At 42.2% G+C, this 20177-nt stretch overlaps 1 protein-coding gene across 2 annotated transcripts in view; it reads right to left on the minus strand.

The window, feature by feature from the left end:
* Positions 1 to 20177, minus strand: part of myo18b (myosin XVIIIB) — a 43258-nt gene that overhangs the window by 12291 nt on the left and 10790 nt on the right. For both annotated transcript variants that reach the window (XM_084745472.1, XM_084745470.1), the window contains 23 exons: positions 18467 to 18587; positions 18189 to 18336; positions 17371 to 17554; positions 17120 to 17270; positions 16408 to 16517; positions 16257 to 16322; positions 16034 to 16162; positions 15574 to 15717; positions 15182 to 15271; positions 14977 to 15096; positions 14697 to 14802; positions 12794 to 12918; positions 12528 to 12682; positions 11086 to 11209; positions 7836 to 8036; positions 7645 to 7755; positions 4409 to 4513; positions 3276 to 3437; positions 3071 to 3184; positions 1548 to 1664; positions 969 to 1052; positions 652 to 789; positions 383 to 568 (listed from right to left, as the gene is read on the minus strand). In XM_084745472.1, the coding sequence (XP_084601598.1) occupies positions 383 to 568; positions 652 to 789; positions 969 to 1052; positions 1548 to 1664; positions 3071 to 3184; positions 3276 to 3437; positions 4409 to 4513; positions 7645 to 7755; positions 7836 to 8036; positions 11086 to 11209; positions 12528 to 12682; positions 12794 to 12918; positions 14697 to 14802; positions 14977 to 15096; positions 15182 to 15271; positions 15574 to 15717; positions 16034 to 16162; positions 16257 to 16322; positions 16408 to 16517; positions 17120 to 17270; positions 17371 to 17554; positions 18189 to 18336; positions 18467 to 18587 (2991 nt within the window). The remainder of the gene's footprint in view (positions 1 to 382; positions 569 to 651; positions 790 to 968; positions 1053 to 1547; positions 1665 to 3070; positions 3185 to 3275; positions 3438 to 4408; positions 4514 to 7644; positions 7756 to 7835; positions 8037 to 11085; positions 11210 to 12527; positions 12683 to 12793; positions 12919 to 14696; positions 14803 to 14976; positions 15097 to 15181; positions 15272 to 15573; positions 15718 to 16033; positions 16163 to 16256; positions 16323 to 16407; positions 16518 to 17119; positions 17271 to 17370; positions 17555 to 18188; positions 18337 to 18466; positions 18588 to 20177) is intronic.

Raw genomic sequence — 20177 nt, forward strand, 5'->3', positions numbered from 1 at the left:
AGAAAAGCAAATTATCTCAACAAAAGATCAGTAGTTGGTAAAACTTTTTCAAAAATTAAGAATTTGAGTTGGGCTCAAAACTGATGAATAAATATCACTACAGGTAAGGGGGTGATGCATAATTAATTTTGGGTTGAACTGCTCCTTTAAAAACCTTTGGATCGTCTGAAAAATGCTTTGTCACGAACGAGAAGTTGATGTTTGTGGGAAACATGGAGAGTGAACATGAGACAGTTTTAATGTGGTAGAACGTCACTGACATCATTTATCCGTTACTAACAGCATCCACAACATCTGCTGTTATTTACAGTCCAGTTCAGCTGCAGTGAGACTGAACGCAGCGGCGGTTTAACGTTTGTTATTGTGTTGTTGTTTTTTTTACCAGCTCCATGCGTCTGCGGCTGCTGTCCTGCTCCCTCTGAATCAGATCCTCCATCTCCAGCCTCATGTCCTGCAGGCGCTGCTGGTAGTAACGGGCGTTCTCTCTCTCCCGAGCCTCAGCCTGGGCGCTCTGCTCCAGCTCCTCCCCCAGACGAACCACGCTGTCCCTTAAACGCAACACCAGCACCTGCACATCACAGAAGAGGGTCAAACTTCAGAATAAGAGCAGGAGATAATAAATTCTGCGTGTTGAAATTGAAATGTTTTTACCTCAAACCTCTTGACTTGTCCTCTCTGAAACTCCAGTTTATTCTCCAGGTCACATACACGGGCCTCCTGTTTACTGACGATGCTACGCCCCACAGTGGACGACTCCAGGAACTGCACCCTCGACGTACACTGCTGGAGCTGCAGGATGAGTGGGTGGAGGGAGAAGAGAGCCAAAAATCATTTGGAGAGCCAAATTAAAGCACCAGTACAGCACATATCTGTGACAAGGAGGTGAAATGATCCAGAAATGTTGCGTTTCAGCAGCTCATTTGGTTCATAAAGCTCTCAGTGCTGCGTTTATGGTCTGATTGTCTTACCTCCTCCTGCAGAGAATGTCTTTGTTTCTTCACCTCCTCCAGTTCAGCCTGAAGCTCTCTGATCTGAGAAATGTCGCTGGAGGACTAAACCAGAGAAAGAGTGGGACACAGATTTGATTTTCAGGATGTTTTCACTCTTAAATTCAGTTTATTTTGTCCAGACCAAAGGGATTAAAGGATCCATTGGTGCAGTTTAGTTCTGGTCCATTTCCTGTTCACATTGACCTTTCATGAAGGATACTGACAGGTTGATTGGACAGTTTTGTCCTGCATCATCAGGACCCACATGTGGGTGATTGACATAAGTTTAAGCAGCGCTTAAGCAGCAAAAACCAAAATAAGAGAGTTACGATTTGCTTCAGTAACACCAAAATTGGAAAAATTGGATTTCATACTGTTCCTGTTTTAACTTAAGACTTTCTGATGGGTACAGTAATGTTCTTTTATGTCTCAGAGAGCTTGTGAAGCATTATAAGCATTATTAGTGTTACTGGACTGCAAATCGAAAGCGTGCTATGAATAACAGGAGGAGTAAGGACGAAAAGGAGGAGACAAACTGTGTGGAGTCCAGATCAGTACCTGAGCAATGAGCGCTTTGTGCTTCTTCATCAGCTCGTTCAGGTCTTCCTGGTCCTCCTCGAGTCTCTTCAGCAGGTCCACCTTCTCGTGCTGCAGCAGCGCTAACTGCTCGTCCGCCTGGAGGACAAACAGGGAAGATGAGTTTTGTGCGTTTATTATTCCGAAGGTGTAATTTATAATTCCAGTTGGATCAACAGTGGTTTCTGCTGCCAAAATCCAGAGGCTGATACACTGATACAAATATTAATGCTCTTAGAAATAAGACTCTGGAGGAAATTCAGCAAATTTAAGGTGTATATCTGCAGCAAACCTTTTATTAAAATATTTAAAATGTATATATTGTTTTACTGATGAGAGGAAAAAACAAGAGGATGTTCTCTATCCATCCATCTTCATCTTCGTAACAGTTCCAACAGGGGACCCCAGACTTTCCTTTCCCCGGCTACATTAACCAGGTCTGACTGGGGATCTACCGAGGTGTTCCCAGGCCAGGGTGGAGATATAATCCCTCCACCTAGTCCTCGGTCCGCCCCGTGTCCTCCTCCCTAGGGAGACGACCAGGTGGCGTCCTTACAAGATGCTCAAACCACCTCAACTGGCTCCTTTCTACGCAAAGGAACAGCGGCTCTGCTCCGAGTCCCTCACTCATTTATGCACAAATAAACTCCCAGAATTCACTGATAAGACTTATTGTGACTTAGGTTGCAATATTTTTAGACATAACTAATTACAAACACTTTTTGGAAAATGCACAAAGTTTGCAACCCTAGTTTGGAGAGGTGACTGTGACCACCGAGTAGCATGGAGAAGGACTCTGGAGTAAACATCAACGGTCAAAAAGTACCAAATACTCTCAGTAGTTTTTAAGATGAATACTTTACACTTTTACTTAAGTATTTTTTTACCAGTACTTTTACTTGTACTTGTACTTTAGATGCATTTAAATGCAGATTTAGATGCATCTCTCTGCTGAGTGTCTTCATGTGGTTGACATGTGTCCTTGAGGCTCGATACAAACTGTAAAGCTCTGAGTCACCCATCAGCTCCTTTATACTTTATAAGACAATTCTTGGTCTGCTCCCACACTACCTACATGTCTTTATCACACAAAACAGATGGACAGTTCTCTTTGCATTCTCCAGTCTTTATTATGGTCTCTGTCCAAGGTCTTTTCCTGGCTTTAAAGGATGCATTACTGTAAAGTGATGTAATTTTCATAACTGACCAGGCAGTTTCAGCTGTTCTATTATTTGCCACTTCATCGTTGTAGCCACATTTCTGATTATTATTTATCAAAAATCTCATAATAATAGCAAAATTGATATTGATGTATTTGGTCAAAAATACTGTTTAACCACTGTGACAATAAACATCCTGTAAAATGTCCCTCATATCATTTTCATCTCGTCACTCAGTGAGCTCTGGTGGCCTGTATGGAAGCATCTGCATTTGTTTTTCCACTCATTTATTCAGATTTTTTTTTTTTTTTGCTTTAATCAGTCACCAGTCACACCCACACTCACCACACTCTTCAGTTTGCAGATGTTCTCCAGTTCGATCTGAGTGTTCTCCAGCTCCTGGGAGAGAGTCGTCTGAATGCTCTCAGCCTCCATCCGCCTGGCCTCGCTCTCCTCCAGCTAATTGGCGACACAGACAGAGAATGTGAATGTAACTCAAACAGCGGGCAGCAGGTCACAGCGCAGAGAGCGGGTGTACAGGTGAGCGTACCTGACAGTGCAGGCGCTCGATCTGCTCCCTGCTGCCGTTGGGCAGGTTCTGTCCCGGGCTGTCGACGGTGGAGAGAAGCAGCTGGGCGTCGGCCAGCAGGGCGTGAGTCCTCTTCAGGTCTCTCCTCAGCTTCTTCTCCACGTCGAAGTCTCTGTGGCCCACCTGCAAGACGAGACCCCTCATATTAACCCTCGCCTAAAACATTTACAAGGGATAATTCAGATTATTTGAAGTGTACTTGTACTTGTGCTAAATGTGCTGAGCAGTGTACTGCTGCAGCAAAATATACTTTAGACACCTAAAAAAATCATTATCAGTTTAAGTGTACGCTTAGAATATATTATCACCACTTTACCTTCCTGTATATGCTATATGCTAGGCTCATCTACGGTGAAAATAACTAAAACCAAATTTCAGAAACTGGTTAAAAGATGTTGTTGGGAACCTCTAAAAGAACATATAGTTTCATCTTAAGTTAGCTAATGTTAGCAAAAGGCTAGCCAACTAGCTAGCTAACAATTGATGTAGATTATCTAGCTTGTTAGCTAGCATTTACACTTAATTTTTTTTAAGCGTCCTGTCCACAGCAGTACATTGCTTAGCTTCCTACGCTGGTACTCCTGCTGCTTCTCCAAACTGGAGGTGAGTCAGCTGCCATCTACTGCAGGTAACACACTAACTATGGATTGGTACCCACTTTAAAACACCCAAACTATCGTTTTAAGCGTCTTATCTGGAGAACTACATCACTTTCTTCACTCTAAACACTTGAACTGTAGCTGTGTGCCAGTTTGGCCTCAGACCAGGTCCCGGACACTCATCAGGAGTCCAATTACAACCTCACAGTGACAGAGACAGAGCGCTAAATTAGCTGCCGCCTTCTCGCTGCATATGCTTGTTTTGTGGTGCCTGTAATATCGCAATGACATATTCATCATCAGCTCGAGAACATTAACCCACAATAATAATAATGATGATCTACGACGTGAGAAAGTTGGCTGGACGCTCGCTCAGTCAGCCAGTGCAGGAGCAAACCTCACACACACAAAATCACAGCGATGAACAGTGTGTGGTGCCGTCTGCATGTTTCTGCAATAAGGTTTGTTTTATATGAGTGTGTGTTTGTTGTGTACCTGGTCACAAAGGGTTGCTATGAGTCCTTCCAAGTCGTGCTTCTCATGAATCACCATCTGTTTCTCCTCGTACTCCTGCTCCAACTGCATCTCCAACTGCCTCAGCTACACGTACACACATTTATATAAAACAAAAACAAAACAGAAATGATGAACGGCCGGTCTGAATGAGCTTTTATTGTCCTTGACAGGATATTTCCCCTGCAGCAGGACGCATAATGATGAGCATAAAAACATCATCATCTGTGGAGAAGCATCAAAAAATAAACACAACAAAATAACAGGGGCCTCCCGACCATCTCCTGCTGAATAAATCAACCAGAGTTTGTTGGTTTAAACCTTCTGCCTGAGGGAAGAAACTTTAATTCTTCATGGAGGAGATTAGGAGGAGGGAAGTAACTAAGTACATTTACTCAAGCACTGGAATGAAGTGCAATTTTGAGCTACTTTATCAGTCACCTGCAGCTCTCTACTCCAGTCACTTGTGCTATATAAGGGCGTCTAACTCTCCCACTGCAGGCAGCATGCAGATCAGTGATCGACATGGTGGCCCCTCAACAACAGGGTCCCAAGTCCAACCTAATCTGTCCCAGGAAACTCAGGGGGACAAAGCACCAAAGCTCATTGAGATTTGTCCCCACCCTGAGTCCTGAAGCTCGACGATGAACCAACCCCCTTCATACCTCTTCTTGAACCCTTCATCCCTCTCCTCGAGCCCTTCATCCTTAAAATTCCTCATGCCTCTTCTTGACCCCTTCATTCCCCGAACTCTTCATCCCTCCTCAACCCCTTCATCCCTCCCATCTACCCTTTCCTCCCTCTCCTTGACCTTCATCACTCTTCTCCACCTCATCATCCCTTTCCTTGACCCCTTCATCCTTCTCCTCATCCCCTACATCCTTCCCTTCAACCCCTTTCATCCTTCGGCACACGACCCTCTTCTCATCCTTTGTAAATCCTGTCACCAATCAAATAAACTACATTTCATACTGAACATTTGTTGTGGTTAGTGACATCACATGACGAAGCAAAAGACCCACGTTAAAGAATTTGAGGAAAATTTCTGGAATGTAACTGTAACAGAAATCCTCAAGTCACTTAGGGGTTCTTGTGTCTTTTAAAAGAAGATTTAAAAGAAATCATGTTTACATGAATATTAGTGAAGTTTATAATGCAGTATCTTTGAGAATAATCTCTGTTTCTCACTTTTGTTTTCTCTCATGATCATAATTTTTACAGTTGAAAAGTTTTGAATTATCTAACAAGGACAAGTTTCTGCTTTGTCAGCCCTAAACAGAATTGTTAGGATAGTTCTGCATCTCTGAAAACTCTGCAGGCAACCGCTGTTGCACCAGCCCATTATTTTGAAACCCAGAACAGCCAGAACAATATTTTAAAAACGTCCAAAAAGCCCATTTGTCCAGCAGTTTGTTCACTGTTCCAAAAATCTTGCGCAGTTGTTAGTTCAGTGCCTGCCAGTCCTGTCCATGGTGCTAAATTGGCAGGGTTTGCCCTTAATAGGCGAACTTTCTGGTCTTACAACCTACAACATTTTGAGAAATTTTACTGTTGCACTCACAATAAAATAAAACTCTGAATAAAATAATGAGAGTTCTACCTCTGTCATCCAAGTTGGTTTTGTGGTTAAGGTAACCTTACCCTTAACCAAACTGCAGGAAAAGTGTGTATTTTTGGAGCAATGGGCATAAATGAGATAAGGCCTGGACACCAAATATCAATTCTGCGTATATTCATGTTAATCCTCGTCCATGTGAGCTGGCTGACTGACATGACAGAGTGGGTTTCATGGAAACTAAACCACTGATCTGATTATGTTCTGATGAATTTGCAGAGAAAACCTGCAGCGTCGTCGTGTTCGTGCATTGATGTAGCTGCTCTGAAGTGATGTAACTGCTGTCTGGTTGCATAACATTATGAAGTATGAAAAAAAAAATAAGTGGATCATTGAGTGAAAAGAATTGGATTTCTTCTTTCAGCAGTGGAAGGACATTTAGATAGAGCCATCTGTACACACAGAACCAGGACTGCTCTCTTACACAACTGAGGCTGTAAAGTTCAGTGTTGGTAGAGGATGAATATCTCACTTGACATGATTTTATGAGGATTTTTTTCAATACAGAGTTTGACAAGTTCAAACTCCTTGAGTTTAAACTCAGCAGGTTAACTTGAGAGTCCAAACTGAGGAGAAGAGAGTGAGCAGCAGTTCTGGGTCTGAGTGCTTTATCTAATAATGTTAAAGAAGAGGCCTGTAGCCCAGCTGTACCATTTGACCGTCAACTGTCAGGTGACTAAAACTCTGCTTAGTCCTGCTGAGACATTTAACCAAGATCAGGTCGTTCCTTTCACCCGCAGATCCAGAAAAAGTCAACCATGTTTTGTTTTTTTTCATCTCCTGAAGACGTGCATGTCATATCAGCGGGCAAAACATCCAAAGACTGAAGCGAATGTTCCTCGTCAGCTTCTTCATTGTGCAAGATCGTCTGAGAGCAGCCACCAGGACAGCTGACCCAACAGTTGGTTTGCAGAACCAAAGAATTTCTGCAGAAACTGTCACAAACTGTTTAAGAGGAGCTCATCTGGTGTTGGTGGAGTTTAAGATTCTTATCTACAATAGTGCATCATATTTTGGCTACTGACAACTACAGCTGGTCGAATAAATGAAGTGGAGTTTAAAATCTGGATCCACTACATCTTCATGCTCTTAAAGTCACTTTTTTCCATTAAAAACTGGAATTTTTTTTGGTAGATTGATTAATACTATTTCTCAGGAGTGGGTGAAATATCTTAGTCGCTCCTTATGCTACCTTCAGGTGTATATATCTCAGAGTAGTCAAGCCTGTAGTTTCATATTTATGGCATTTTATAAGTAATATTAAATTCATTGAAATTCTGTCTGCATGTAGATCAGATTTCACCGACCAGTGAAACATAACTTTGGAGAACTATTTTCAAATAAATCAATATCGTCTCTCTTTCAACCTAAAACTGAACAAATTATCAAAATTATTGAACAAATTTGTGTTTTGTGACACTTTGGGGTTCTAACTGCACTTTAGCTGGTTGAAAACAAGGTGAAAAGAAGTTTTAGAGAGAATATTTTGAGTTTTCAGTGTTGAAGTCGTGGTTGGTGCTCACTGGGCTGCATGGCCTTCAGTTACTCTGAGTGTTGCCATGATTACCTGCAGCGATGATTTAATTTTGATGTGTTGATTTACCCGTCTCTGAGAAGATTTGTGCACATCCTCCAGCTCCTCCTCTTTATCCTCCAGCTCCTTCTGGTGGATCTGCTTCATCCTCTCCATCTCCATCTCGAAGCGCATGTGGACCTATCAGAGAGCAGGCAGCAGAAACGAGGTGAGATGAAGCAGAGAATGGATGTAGAGTATTTATCTGTCTGTGTGAGCACCTGTTGCTGCTGCTGTATTTTGGCGGTGAGCGTGGCGATCTCCTGCGCCCTCTCGCTGGCCTGACTCTCCAGGAGGCGAAGCTGCTTCTTGAGGTCAGGCAGGGAGTCGGAGGCGAGGTCGACGGGCAGACTGAGGTCACGGATCTGAGCGCACAACTCGTCCTTCTGCTTCTGCAGACGGCCCACCTCTGACTGGCTCTCCTGCGCACACACACACACACACCCACACACACACACGTCTCACTGATATGAAAACACTTAGTTCATCCTCCAGCTCAGAGATTTCGTGTTTGTCCTCTGGTTACTGCGGCGCGTCTGGAGCCGGCGCAGGTTAAACAGTTTAATCCTGCTCCAGGATACTTTGGCAGGTTTGGCAACAGGGGAGACGAAACTCAACACAGAGAAGTACAGACACGAAAACAAAGACAGTAAACTGCAGAGTTTCTGTGAGAGAAAAGAGACATAACACTAAACCATCAACACAAAATCAGTATTTATTTATTATCTTACTGTTCTAACGAGGGATGATAACAATTAATCAATGATCAATTAATCAATCATTGAGAATTTGATCAATCATGTACAATTGAATTGATCAACTATCAAATAAACATCTGAAATATGTCGCCACTTATGTTTCACAGGCTACACTTTTGTTCCAAAAGGGTTCCTCCTGAAGGGCTGTGGTTCCACCCAGAACCATCTGATTCTGAAGAACCCTATTTGGAAGACAGAGTTTGTCAAGGGTTCTTTGTAAGAACAAGGTCTCCATGAAGAACTTTTTTTTTTTAGAGAAAAGAGACCTTAGAACCTGCTGGGCTGATTCTAGATAAAACCCTAAAGAGGTTCCCAGTAGAACCTCTTAGTTCTAGATAAAGCTCTTGGGATAAAAAGGTTCTCAGTTGAACCTCCTGTGTGTGTTCTAGATAAAACCTGTAAGATAAAAAAGTTCTCGGTAGAACCTCTTGAGTGTGTTCCAGTTTTATACTATGTGAATATTTTCTGTTTTATATAAAAACCTTCTCTTCCTTACACGTCTTTAAGATTTAATGTAAGAATCACTGGTTGTTTTACCTGCAGCTGATTTATTTTGCTCATCTCTGTGTTTATGATTTACTCTGACCTGAATCTGAGATCATTGTAATGGCTTCTTTCCTCTCCTGCAATTATCCACTTAGTATTATTATTGAATGACTCTCACCATCAAGTTTTCATTTTAACAATGAAACGCTGTGGAGGCGAGCAGCACAACTGCATGACTGGACTGACTTTTCGTGTTTCTGCAGCAAATCTCGTGTTTCATGGAGGATAAAACTTTTTGATTTTTGACTTATTTACTCTGAAATATCAGAAAATAACAGATCATACATGCTGACACATAATTATTCATTGAGAAACTAATGAAATAACTTCTTTCCACTGTGGTTTTCTTTCCAGGAGAACCACGACAGCAGTACAGAGGTACAGATGACTGAGGTACCCTTCACCAACACGACATAAACCTTTGCACAACATTTACCGTCCCATCTGTCACATGTCAGATGTTCCGTTGACTCCACTCGTCTCTGACTCATCAATCCACGACGCAATCTGCGTCATTTCACCGGCGTGATGGCGTCTCATGAATCATAACGTGACAACTGTAATTTCCACAATAGATTATGTGCTCTTTTCCAGGTTAACTTGATGAATGATGGTCACTGATATTTTAGCTTAAAGAGCACTAATTCATCATCAGTGCTTCTCTTGTGTTTGCTCACGTTTCTGTTTTCTCCAACAAGAAACGACGGCACAGAGAGCTGAGATCACATTTAAACACCCTGTTTCATTATGTCAATACGTTATTAACAGTAATGCACTGCAGGACTGAACAGTGTGAGGTTGGTCTAAAGTGCATTTAAGGTACAAAGAAGTTGTGCATTAAGTCTTGTTCTTTTGGGCGAAACATGAATTAAACCAATCAGAGTTTCATCCTCCATTCCCTTAAAAAAGTAAAGTGTGCCTGCCACAGGTGCACTGCTCTTTAAATGAGAGACTCTGCAACAGGGACACTGAAAGAACTGATCCACTTGTAGTGATGCAGACATGATGGTTAACCTGCGGGTCGGGCAGGCGGACGGGTTGCATGATGAAGCTTCTCCCAGTGAAGAGAAATGCTATGTGCATTTACACACGAGTCACAGCAGCGTGACTGCAGTGACACAACAGCATGCATGGAAACTAAAAAACTATGTTAATTACCAAAAGCAGCCAAATGTATTTATTTTAATAAATCACAATGTGACAACAGGGATCAAGGAAACTAGTCAAGATGAAAAACTTGCTTCACTTGACAAAAACACTAAAGCTGCAGTTGAAATTTCCATTCAGGACCAGAATAACAGTTTTGTGTTTCCATTTAACATTAATTAAATTACAGGTTAATGTTGGATGTTAGCCAAATAAGGTTAGCATCTCTTTATGAGTTGTTAGAAATCATTAATAATCTTTTAGAAAAAGTAGAGGTTTTGTGCAGGAAAATTCTGCACCACTGACTTTAGACCAGGTTTTTATTGGCCAACGGAGCAAACATTTTCTACTGCCTCGAGATCACAATCCGACAACACTGTGCCTGAGCCTCACATTAACACCAACGCACCCATGGGCACACAGATGGGCGCTAGTATTTTTTTTACCCATACAAAGTCGGCGCTGGACGAGAAAATGACGTGCGTTGGTCAGAAAATGTGCACCATTTTGTGCCAGAAAATAAAGCCCTTCATGACCCCTCAAACCAAACTGACAATCTGTGATATTTTTAAATATTTTACTTAAACAGTCTACAGAATTTGTCCGAGCTGTTCATGAATGCACCAGAAAGACAGTTGATTGTTGAGTCTCGTTCTCAGGACGTCAAATACCAACACTTTGGGTTGGTGAAGCATCCCGACCAGCAAAATAATGAGAAAAATAAGTAAATTCAAGCACAGAGCTGCAGACTCTGCAGATACAGACACCACCACACACTCCTAATGGGTCAGAAGTGATAACTGAAAGGGATTATGTTTATATGAGTCGAGGAAAGTTTAGGAAAATGCTGCAGATCATCCCTTTAACCTTTATTTGGACAGGTGATCTCATTGAGACACAGAGTCTCATTTTCGAGAGAGAGAGACCTGGTCCAGCGACAGCAGCCGAGTCGTTATTTGTTCCCAGCTGTTTCTCGGGTTCTTCGTCACGGTTTTGTGTAAACAGATAAACAGAAACACACCTGGAGGTTCCGGCGCAGCGTGTAAATTTCAGCCCCCAGAGTCGTGTTCTCCTGAAGGATTTTGTCCTTCTGCTCCCTCTCGTTGTCAGCTTCCTCCAGGGCCTGAGTCAACTCACTGTCAAACCTGCACAAACACAAAAACACACACAATCAGCAGGGAAGGTCAAATATACCACACAGCTGCTTTATTCAGACAAAAGGAGACATAAAGACTCTCAGACACTTTATGACTTTAATGTTGGAGCTGTAGGTGAAGCAGTAACTGAGTACATTTACTCAAGTACTGTACAGGTACAAGTCTGAGGTCATTTTATTTTAATTTCTAACTCTACTTTCTACTAATCCCACCACATTTCTTTATTTATCAACTTTAGTTACTTTGCAGAAATCAGATCAATAATACAAAATATAATCAACAAAAATATGATATGATGTCTGATTTTCAAATAAAACTTTATTGATCCTGTGGGCAAATTCATGAGCTGCACAACAGTAAATCAATCAATTAAAATAGTAAATAATCTAGTTACCTACCTAAACTGTGCAGCAACAATCCATATTACAGTAAATAAACCTTTAAAACGTCAGAAATAAATGCAATATCTCAGAAAACATCATTTAAAAGTTTCCCAGTTTCTGGTATTAAAGACAGTCCGATATTTATTACTGTTTTTAGAAGCAGGGGTCGACCTTCAAACTGAAGTACGATTTGAACTCCTGCTTCTTTCCTCCAAAACCTTTTCTAAAAAAAAAAGACCAAAGCAATTACAGAAGCAGCCTTTTAAATGAACTCATTAATGCCGTTTCTTTCATTGGCAGTAAAGCGAAAAAACAAAATAAAACGTTCTGATAGAAAACATTCAAAAGCTTCATACTGACCTCGAAGCACTTAAGTTTGAACTTGCCTCTGAATACAGTCATATTTTCTGAGCAGTTTGATTTCATAACAATTCAGGGCGTCTGGAGGTGAAAAAAGCATCAAAACAGAGAAGCAAAAAGAAAGTCACGAATTCACTGCAGCTAAATACTGAAGAGACTGAGGCGATTATTATTGGCCCTGGTGCAGTTAATGCTCATTCTTCAAAACATCTAATCCAGAGGTCTGCAACCTTTATGATCAAAAGGGACATTTTTGGACAAAAAGAGAACAGCAATCTAATTCTCTTTTTTCCCTGAAGACTTACATGTAAGCTACCTTATGGAAACTCGAGAGGACGAGGAAGGAGAGGAATATAAGAATTACATTTGTTGTAGGTCCACTGTGAAGATGAAAAAGTTGAAAAAACATAATGCAAGAGATTTTTGAGTTTTGAGCTGAACTCATTAAATTCACACCATCCAAACACAGACGGTGAGAGAAGTGACAGAAAGAACAAGACGATGCAGCAACAGGATATTATGACTCTCAGACAGTATGACAGGTGGAAGACGTGGACACACACCTCCTCTGTTTGCGGTCCAGCTCATGCATGCGGCTCTGCAGGCTGTCAGTGAGGACTCGGGCGTCCTGGAGGTCAGAGGTCACGCGGCGACAGTGACGTTTCAGCTCTGTCACGCTCCGCCTGGACTGCTCCAGCTGGGCCTGCAGAGACGCCACCTACACACACACACACACACACACACACACACACACACACACAGTGTTATTACCTTGAGACATTTAATCTGCCATCAGCGCTGCGGTGCACGTCACCGCGTCCTGCCTCACCTTGGTATCGAGCTGTTGTCGGGTCTGTCGCTCCGTCTCCAGTTTTTCCTCCGTCTGCTTCAGTCGCCTGCGCACAAATTCAACCTCTGTCTGGCAGCACTCCAGCTGCATGGCCAGCTCGCTGTCTGTGTGGAGAGACGGATGTGACTTTGTTTGAGAGGTGGACCTGAAGACTTAAAACCTGCTGACACTCCTCTGTCTCTGTCTTTCAGAGGTGTCACCAACCAGGTGCCAGAGAGGCCAAAGATCATCCAGTTTTTATCAGAACTCACCTGATTTTGTTGTCACAGTAACCATGTTCGGTTGGTGTTACGGTTGCAATTGTAAGCACTTTCTTAACTCAATCATTGGTAACATTAACCACCAATTAATCACTTAATAATTATTATGAAAACATAGAAACTTTGCTCATATGAAACAACTCAAAATGCACTTTTCTCTCCCTCAATCAAAGCCAGCTGATCAGGACAACTTGGAGCTTGAACATTTCTGACCTCAAAGCAAAATGAAATCAAAGTCAGAGCTTCTGCTTGTGAACTGAAGGCAAATCCGTCCACCCTGACAACCTGATGAAGACGAAGAAGCAGCTGTCTGACTGAGATAATACATATTAACATGCAGTAAAACCTGTTCTGCATGTAAAGAGGTGTCAGTGTAATTAAGTGCTGTAAAATAAGATGTATAAGGGCGTCTGTTAACTTATGCATAGGTTCAATTGTGTGCACAAAAATAAATCGTCACAGTCAGCCACGTTTGGTGTTGTGCATCTGGAACGTTTGAGCTCGGAGATGGAAATTCTGACCTCCAACTTGGACTGGAGTCACGCATTTTAATCACATTAAACAACTGTCTCTTCTTTATTTAGGCGATAGATAAAGGTGCTTTTGAATGGGTTGTGTGTGTTTTTTTATGTGGTGAGTACACTTGGATTAAGACGTGCTATAGATGCTTGTTGATATGCGTTCAATGTAAACTGGTCCACTGTGCTGTGACTTATCTCATGCACATTAATTAACCAAAATGCCTGATTGAATCGTATCTCATGCACCTGAAACAGCATTTTGAACACTTAAAGGGAAAATTCTGCCCTCGTCATGTGGATGTCCAGTCAGTGCTGATGTAAATATAGTCAGTTAAAGTAATAAATTCCTCGTTGCTTCTATGTTGACAGAGAAGGCTGAGTTGCTTTGCTCCTGCAGCAAAGCTTGTAGTTCTTCTTGTATCCAGTCAGTGAGTATTATTGTCACCTAATACTGTGTTTTGGCCAAGAAAGTTACAGCTACAGGCCAGGGTTGTGACAACATGGTGACATGGGTGTCAGAAGCTTGCCTGCAATGCATCCTGGTACATGTCGGCACTGCTGCACGGCTCTATATGAAGGAGATTTGATTTTTGGTGGTGAATATAGCAGCACTGAGGAATTCATTGCTTTAATTGACTGAACATCCACATAAAAAGTGCATATTTTTCTCTTTAATCAGGTAAAATGTCTCTGCAGACCCTCTTAGGCTCTGTACAAACTCCAGACACTGCAAAAATGATCTTGTTGCCACAGACATTCATCCACAGTTGGTAAAGATAAACCTTTAATTTGTGCAGTTGAGAGAGTTTGGTGAACCTGATGCAGAAAACTCAAAGCAAACCTCTTGGAAAAAAAGGATAAGAATATCTAGGGTAAAAATCTGAAAATGTTCTTGCTTTGGTCATATTTCTAAAATCAGAATTTCTTTTTTTCACACAAGCTGAGCCACTCCACAGTCTCCCCATCTACAGTAACCCCTGGCAACAGCAGCGGTACAGTGGCCTCCAGTAAAACAACAACAGACACTGAGGGATTTTGGTTTTTTGTCTTTTTCATCGCTGAACAGACGACTGTCTGCCCCGTCGCCCCTGTGGTCTTTACCTGTCCCTGCTCCTTTCTGACTCTCCCTGTTCTGGACTTTCTGTTTCTCCTCCTCAAGCTGCTTCTCCAGGGTTTCCATGGCGACTTTACACTGGTCTAGACGAGCCTGACGAAAGAGAAAAGATGTTAGACCATAAAGAAGAGGCAATAATCTCAGCCATGTGTCACCGGAAAGTGTTAAGAAAGAAGCAGAACAAATCACAAAGAGACGTGTCATCACTTAAGAAGTCTGCCCTCTGCCCCTCTGAGTAATCGATTACTTTCTCAATAAGTCGTCTACCTGCAGGTCTTTGTTCTCCTTGCTGAGTCTGAGTCTTTCTGCCCTCTCCACATCCAGAGCCTGACCCACCGCATCTCCACGGAAACGCTCATCGCTTAGCTCCGATGTCACAGCTGTAACCTACACACACATGTAACAATGTGAGCAGTGTGTGTGTTTGAGAGTGTGTGTGTGTGAGAGAGAGTGTGTGTGTTGCAGTACGAACCTTGGTCTCCAGGCTGTCTGCAGTCTGTCTCAGCTCGTTCCTCTCCTTCTCTGATTTCTCCAGACGTCGTCTCAGAGCTGATATCTCATCCTAACCAGGAGAAAAACGGAAACACGCGCACACTGAAACCTGTTCCGTCTGTTAGCATCATTTCTACCATCTCATCTTTTTACAGCGATGACCACCTGTTGCTCACAGAGGATGAACCTGACTTGGACACATCGTGACTTATTTTGCAGTCACGTGCTCCTCAGATGGTCCCACTTCCTGAGTTGAGTTGTGAAGATTTTAGGATGGTTCTATATGATGATTGGTTGCAGGTCTGTCCTGTAGGTCTTGTTGTTTTTACACTATTATGTATATTTGTTTAGTGTTTTGAAGATTTATTGTACCTCTTTAGTTCGGAGCCTTTCGTTGTCCATGTTGACGTCAAGCAGAGGACGCACTCTGCAGAAAAGTTTCCACCAGCTCCACTTGGCCACGACCCTCAGAGCCCGCAGGTTCCTCTGCAGACATCTGACCGCCATCTGCTGCACCTGGAGACACACACACACACACACACACACACACACACTGAAGAGTTAGTATAACAGTCCTTTGTGGAATTTAAAGGATCATCCATTTTATATAAGTTCGTTAAGAATTGATGAATTTAACAAAATCTCTCAAATTGTTTGCACGTACAAATTAAGATCAAGTCTGTGCGTATGAATGATTCATGTATGCAACCAGTTGTCTTTTTCAGAATAAGGGCTACAAACAGATTATTTTGTGCATGTAAAGGTGTTTACTGTGTCTTCGTCCTACAGATTAGAGCTTGTCAATCATTCATCATTACCGACAGACACCGACCTTGAGTTTTCTGTATTTCTGACGGGCCAGGTGTCCCAGGCAGGCGGCCTGTAGATGGACCAACCAGCCGGTGACCTGCTGGTCCCTCTGCTGCTCCAGGTAGCGCAGCACCCCTCGTTTCATGAACACCTGAGACGCAACAGAAGAAGATCCACGAGTCACGTCACATCAACTGGATTCACGTTCTGCTGTCTGAGTAAAAAGAGATCAAACACGTCCTCACCCTGCTGGCGCCCACGACGACGCTCTTCTTATCCAGATCCAATTCGACCAGCAGCTCCTCCACCGCCTGAGACACACAGAGAGGAAATCAACTCATTTGTTCAGAGAAGAAGATCAGAGACAAAGTGTTTGTGCGACAGAGAGCTGCTGACCTTTCTCTCATCGTGGCTGACAAACATCGAGGCGTAACGTTTCATAATCGGAGGAGACAACGCCTGGAAATGACACCTGAAGTCACTCAAAGTCATGTGCTCCGGATAACCTGAGAGAGACGGAGAGGAAGAATTTAGACTCATATTTAAGGTGTAAATGTAAAATTTATCACTTTGCTCTGTGAAATTAAACTTTATTGATCTCTGCAGAATCTGAAGCAGATTAAAAGTTTAAACCAATTAAGAGACATGCAGACAGCACAGAGAAGACAGGAGGTAATGAGGAGCAACACCACAGGGAATACACAAAACACACACACACACACACACACACACACACACACACACACACACACACTTCTTTGGCTTGTTAAACACAAACTGTGAAGGTGATCTGGTTCAGGTAGAAGTAATGAAGTTTGATTTTAAAAACAACACAGAGGAAAATGAACCAGAAAATTGTGTTTAATCTATTTTATCTGATGTCATCCTTTTATATTTGTTTGATTATGTGGTAATATGTTCTGTAAAACAATGATTGACTCTTCCTATGTCCCGCCCCTTTTTGCTCTGTCCTCCAGTAACAGTGAAAAGAGAAGAGAAGAGAGAAAAGCCTCGAGTAAAGAACAAGTGTCTCCAGTTTTACACTTGGTAACTGAGTAAATGTACTTAGTTACATTCCACCCCTGGTTACCATGGTGAACGTGCTGACCTGTGCGGTGGCACTGCAGGGCCGACAGGATCTGTGTGGAGTGAAGCTGGACTCTGAGTGCCGGGACGTCAAAACTTCCACTGTCGGTTTTTGCACTGACACACTGCAGGAACACCGGCTGGGCTCGACGAATCAGGTTGACCAGAGCGTCCTGCAGGGCGGCGACAGAGACAGAGACACTGAGTCCATCCAGTGACATTTTAGAAATACAGGCCATTCTATGGAGGTAATGGATGTACGGATAAACTCACTGCCTGAAGTTTGACTGCGATACACTGGGAGTGTCTGCGTATGGCCGCCATCCCTCCGCTGAACGTTTTCCTGATGGTGCCGTTCCTCTGCAGAGAACGCTGGCTGCCGCCCTCCAGACCCCCCAGACCTCGACACAGAGGGGGCAGAGAGATCCTGGGGGTAAACATGGCCTTCACCACCCCTCTGAGGAAGACATAGAGAGAAGCTGACCATCACATGTGACAAGAGACACGTTTTCAACAATAGGCAACTTGACAAAATGATGGAGTAATCAGATTACCAAACTGTATTCAGTACTGTGCATGAAAGATAAAATGCCCTGCTGTAGTACTGATCAACATGGGCATAATTTAGTGATAGAATTTGCAAATGTGTGCAGAGTTGTGAAACTATATCTCAATCTGTAAATGTGTACTGAGATTTCATAAATGTGCACCGATTTTTTGTACACGTGCCAGAGATTTGTACATGTACACTGAAATTCTGCAAATGTGAACCAAAGTTCATAAATGTGCACTGAGTTTTGTAAATGTGCACCAAAATTTGTACGTGTCTGAGATTTCTGCAAGTGCACCGAGATTTGTAAAGGTACACCGAGATGTGTATATATGCAGACATATAACTGCAGAACAGACCTGAGAATCATCATGTTTTCAGGTTTTCTTTGGTATCAAAGTAATTCACTGATTGTTGTCTGTCTGCAAACAGGAGCAGCTAACAGCTAATTCAGCACAGAGTCAGACTTTGTAATCGATATTCACTTAAAAGGATTTCCATGTGAATCAGTGTTCAGCCTCCTGGGCCTTCAAACACTCACATGGTGGAGTTCTGCAGCAGACAGATGGCATTTTGAGACGACGGGTTGTTCTGGATCAGACCGAACCAGCCAGTCAGGTCGTAACGGACCGGGTCACAGCCCATCAGGTGGTTCACCTCACACTGCAGTGGCTGCTCGCACTGACGCACTGCAGGGAACATCCGACACTCAATTAACATACAGGACACTTTAAAGACACACTGAGAGGAACTCTGAGCCTGCGTGAGTGTGTGTGTGTGTGTGTGTGTGTGTGTGTGTGTGCAGCTGAATGTTTTTACCAGTGTTGCTGTAATACTGGCAGACTCTCTCCAGGGCGCTGTTCTCACTGGAGCCTGGTGTCACCATCTCCTCATCCAGAACCCATAAAAGACCTCTGGGGTCTCCATCTGCCGCCCGGACCTTAGACACACACACACACACACACACACACACACACACACACACACACACACACACACACACACACACACACACACACGTGCATGCACACACACAATATATAAACACCACACAAGAGCAAAATGAGCTTCTGCTGTTTTTCAAGCATAAATTGTGCTAAAGCATTCAGAATTTGGTGGATGGAATGAAAAGAAGAGAGAAAGAAACTTTTTCACATTTATCTTCCAAGAGGGAAACAGCAGAGTAAAACACTATATATCTATATATTGTAAATGAATATACACAGAGAGAGAGAAATAATGTTGTAGGTTGCTTAAGGGGCAATAAAGGCAAAAAAAGTCTCTTTCTGCACCACTCACTGCTGCTGGTGAAGCTTATTAGCTCTAATAACTGAAAATGACTCAAGTGTATCAACATTTTATCAACTCCTCTCTTCTCTTATCTGGATTTTTGCAGCTCACTTTAAAAAAAAGTTTTGAAGTAAACTAAAGAAAGGTTTTGCCAACCTATAATCTTGTGTTAAGATAATTTACTTTTCTTTGAGTTTAAAAAAATGAAGTAAACTTAAACTTAAAGTGAACATCAAGCACCTCTTATCAAAAGAGGAAAAGTAAATTATCTCAACAAAAGATTATAAGTCAGAAAGCTTTTTGGTTTCAAAACTCAGTTAAAACTCAAAAATTTAGAGAAGTCAGGGTTTTTTTTTTTTACAGTGTGGAGAATCAGTTTTACAGGAGAGATTTCACCCGTGGAAATGATCCCCTTGACTGGGATCATCTTTTCCAGCTTTTGCAGGATTTGGCGAACTAGTCAAAGCTTTTATTTTTAGGTGCTGTTAATGGGGCAGTCCAGCACTATCAGTTTCAAAATGGAAAAAACTAGAAGCAGCAGAGGCCGAGACATTCTGACATTTATTCTCTCGTCTGAGTGAAGCTCCAAAACACTGAACCCAACGCTTAGTGAAATGCAACTGAAACAAAATGCAGAACTAGAAGAGTGCATTTAGTTGAGTGCAGATCTTCACCAAACAACAGATGGTGAAGCACCTACTGCAATGCCACCACAACTACCAGCTGCAAACAGCAGAGATTTGCAAAGTTTTACATTTATTATTTTTTTGGTACAGTACAGTCAGTTTCCTTTAAAGATGCTAGAATAGTGTAACGGTTTTGTAACTGGGTGTATAAATTTAATAAGGAAACAATAAACAGTCGAAACTTCTCAATTTTAAACTAAATTTTCAATTCTAAACACTTTTTTAAATTTACTTAGAACATTACAAGAAACCGTTTTGGTAAAGATTGATTAGAACACCCTTGACTGAATTTAATAATTTAAAACGACCACAATGTCAAATTTCTCTGTTCTTTATAACAAAACAAATTTCATTAAAATCACTTCAGAGTTAAGTGAGTTATGGTCAATTTTGTTGTGAAGCCTCATCTTAATGCATCATCTTTTAACACTTTTTGTATTTGTTTATCAACAGATCTTGACCTCACCAATATGGCGTCCACGCTAACGCACAATTTATTTGTCTCGTATCGAGCCTAACTTTGGTGGATCGTAACACATCAGGTATGGAATTAA

This window comes from Lutjanus erythropterus, chromosome 20 (assembly GCF_056507025.1).
Source record: "Lutjanus erythropterus isolate fLutEry1 chromosome 20, fLutEry1.hap2, whole genome shotgun sequence".
Classification (NCBI taxonomy): domain Eukaryota; kingdom Metazoa; phylum Chordata; class Actinopteri; order Lutjaniformes; family Lutjanidae; genus Lutjanus; species Lutjanus erythropterus.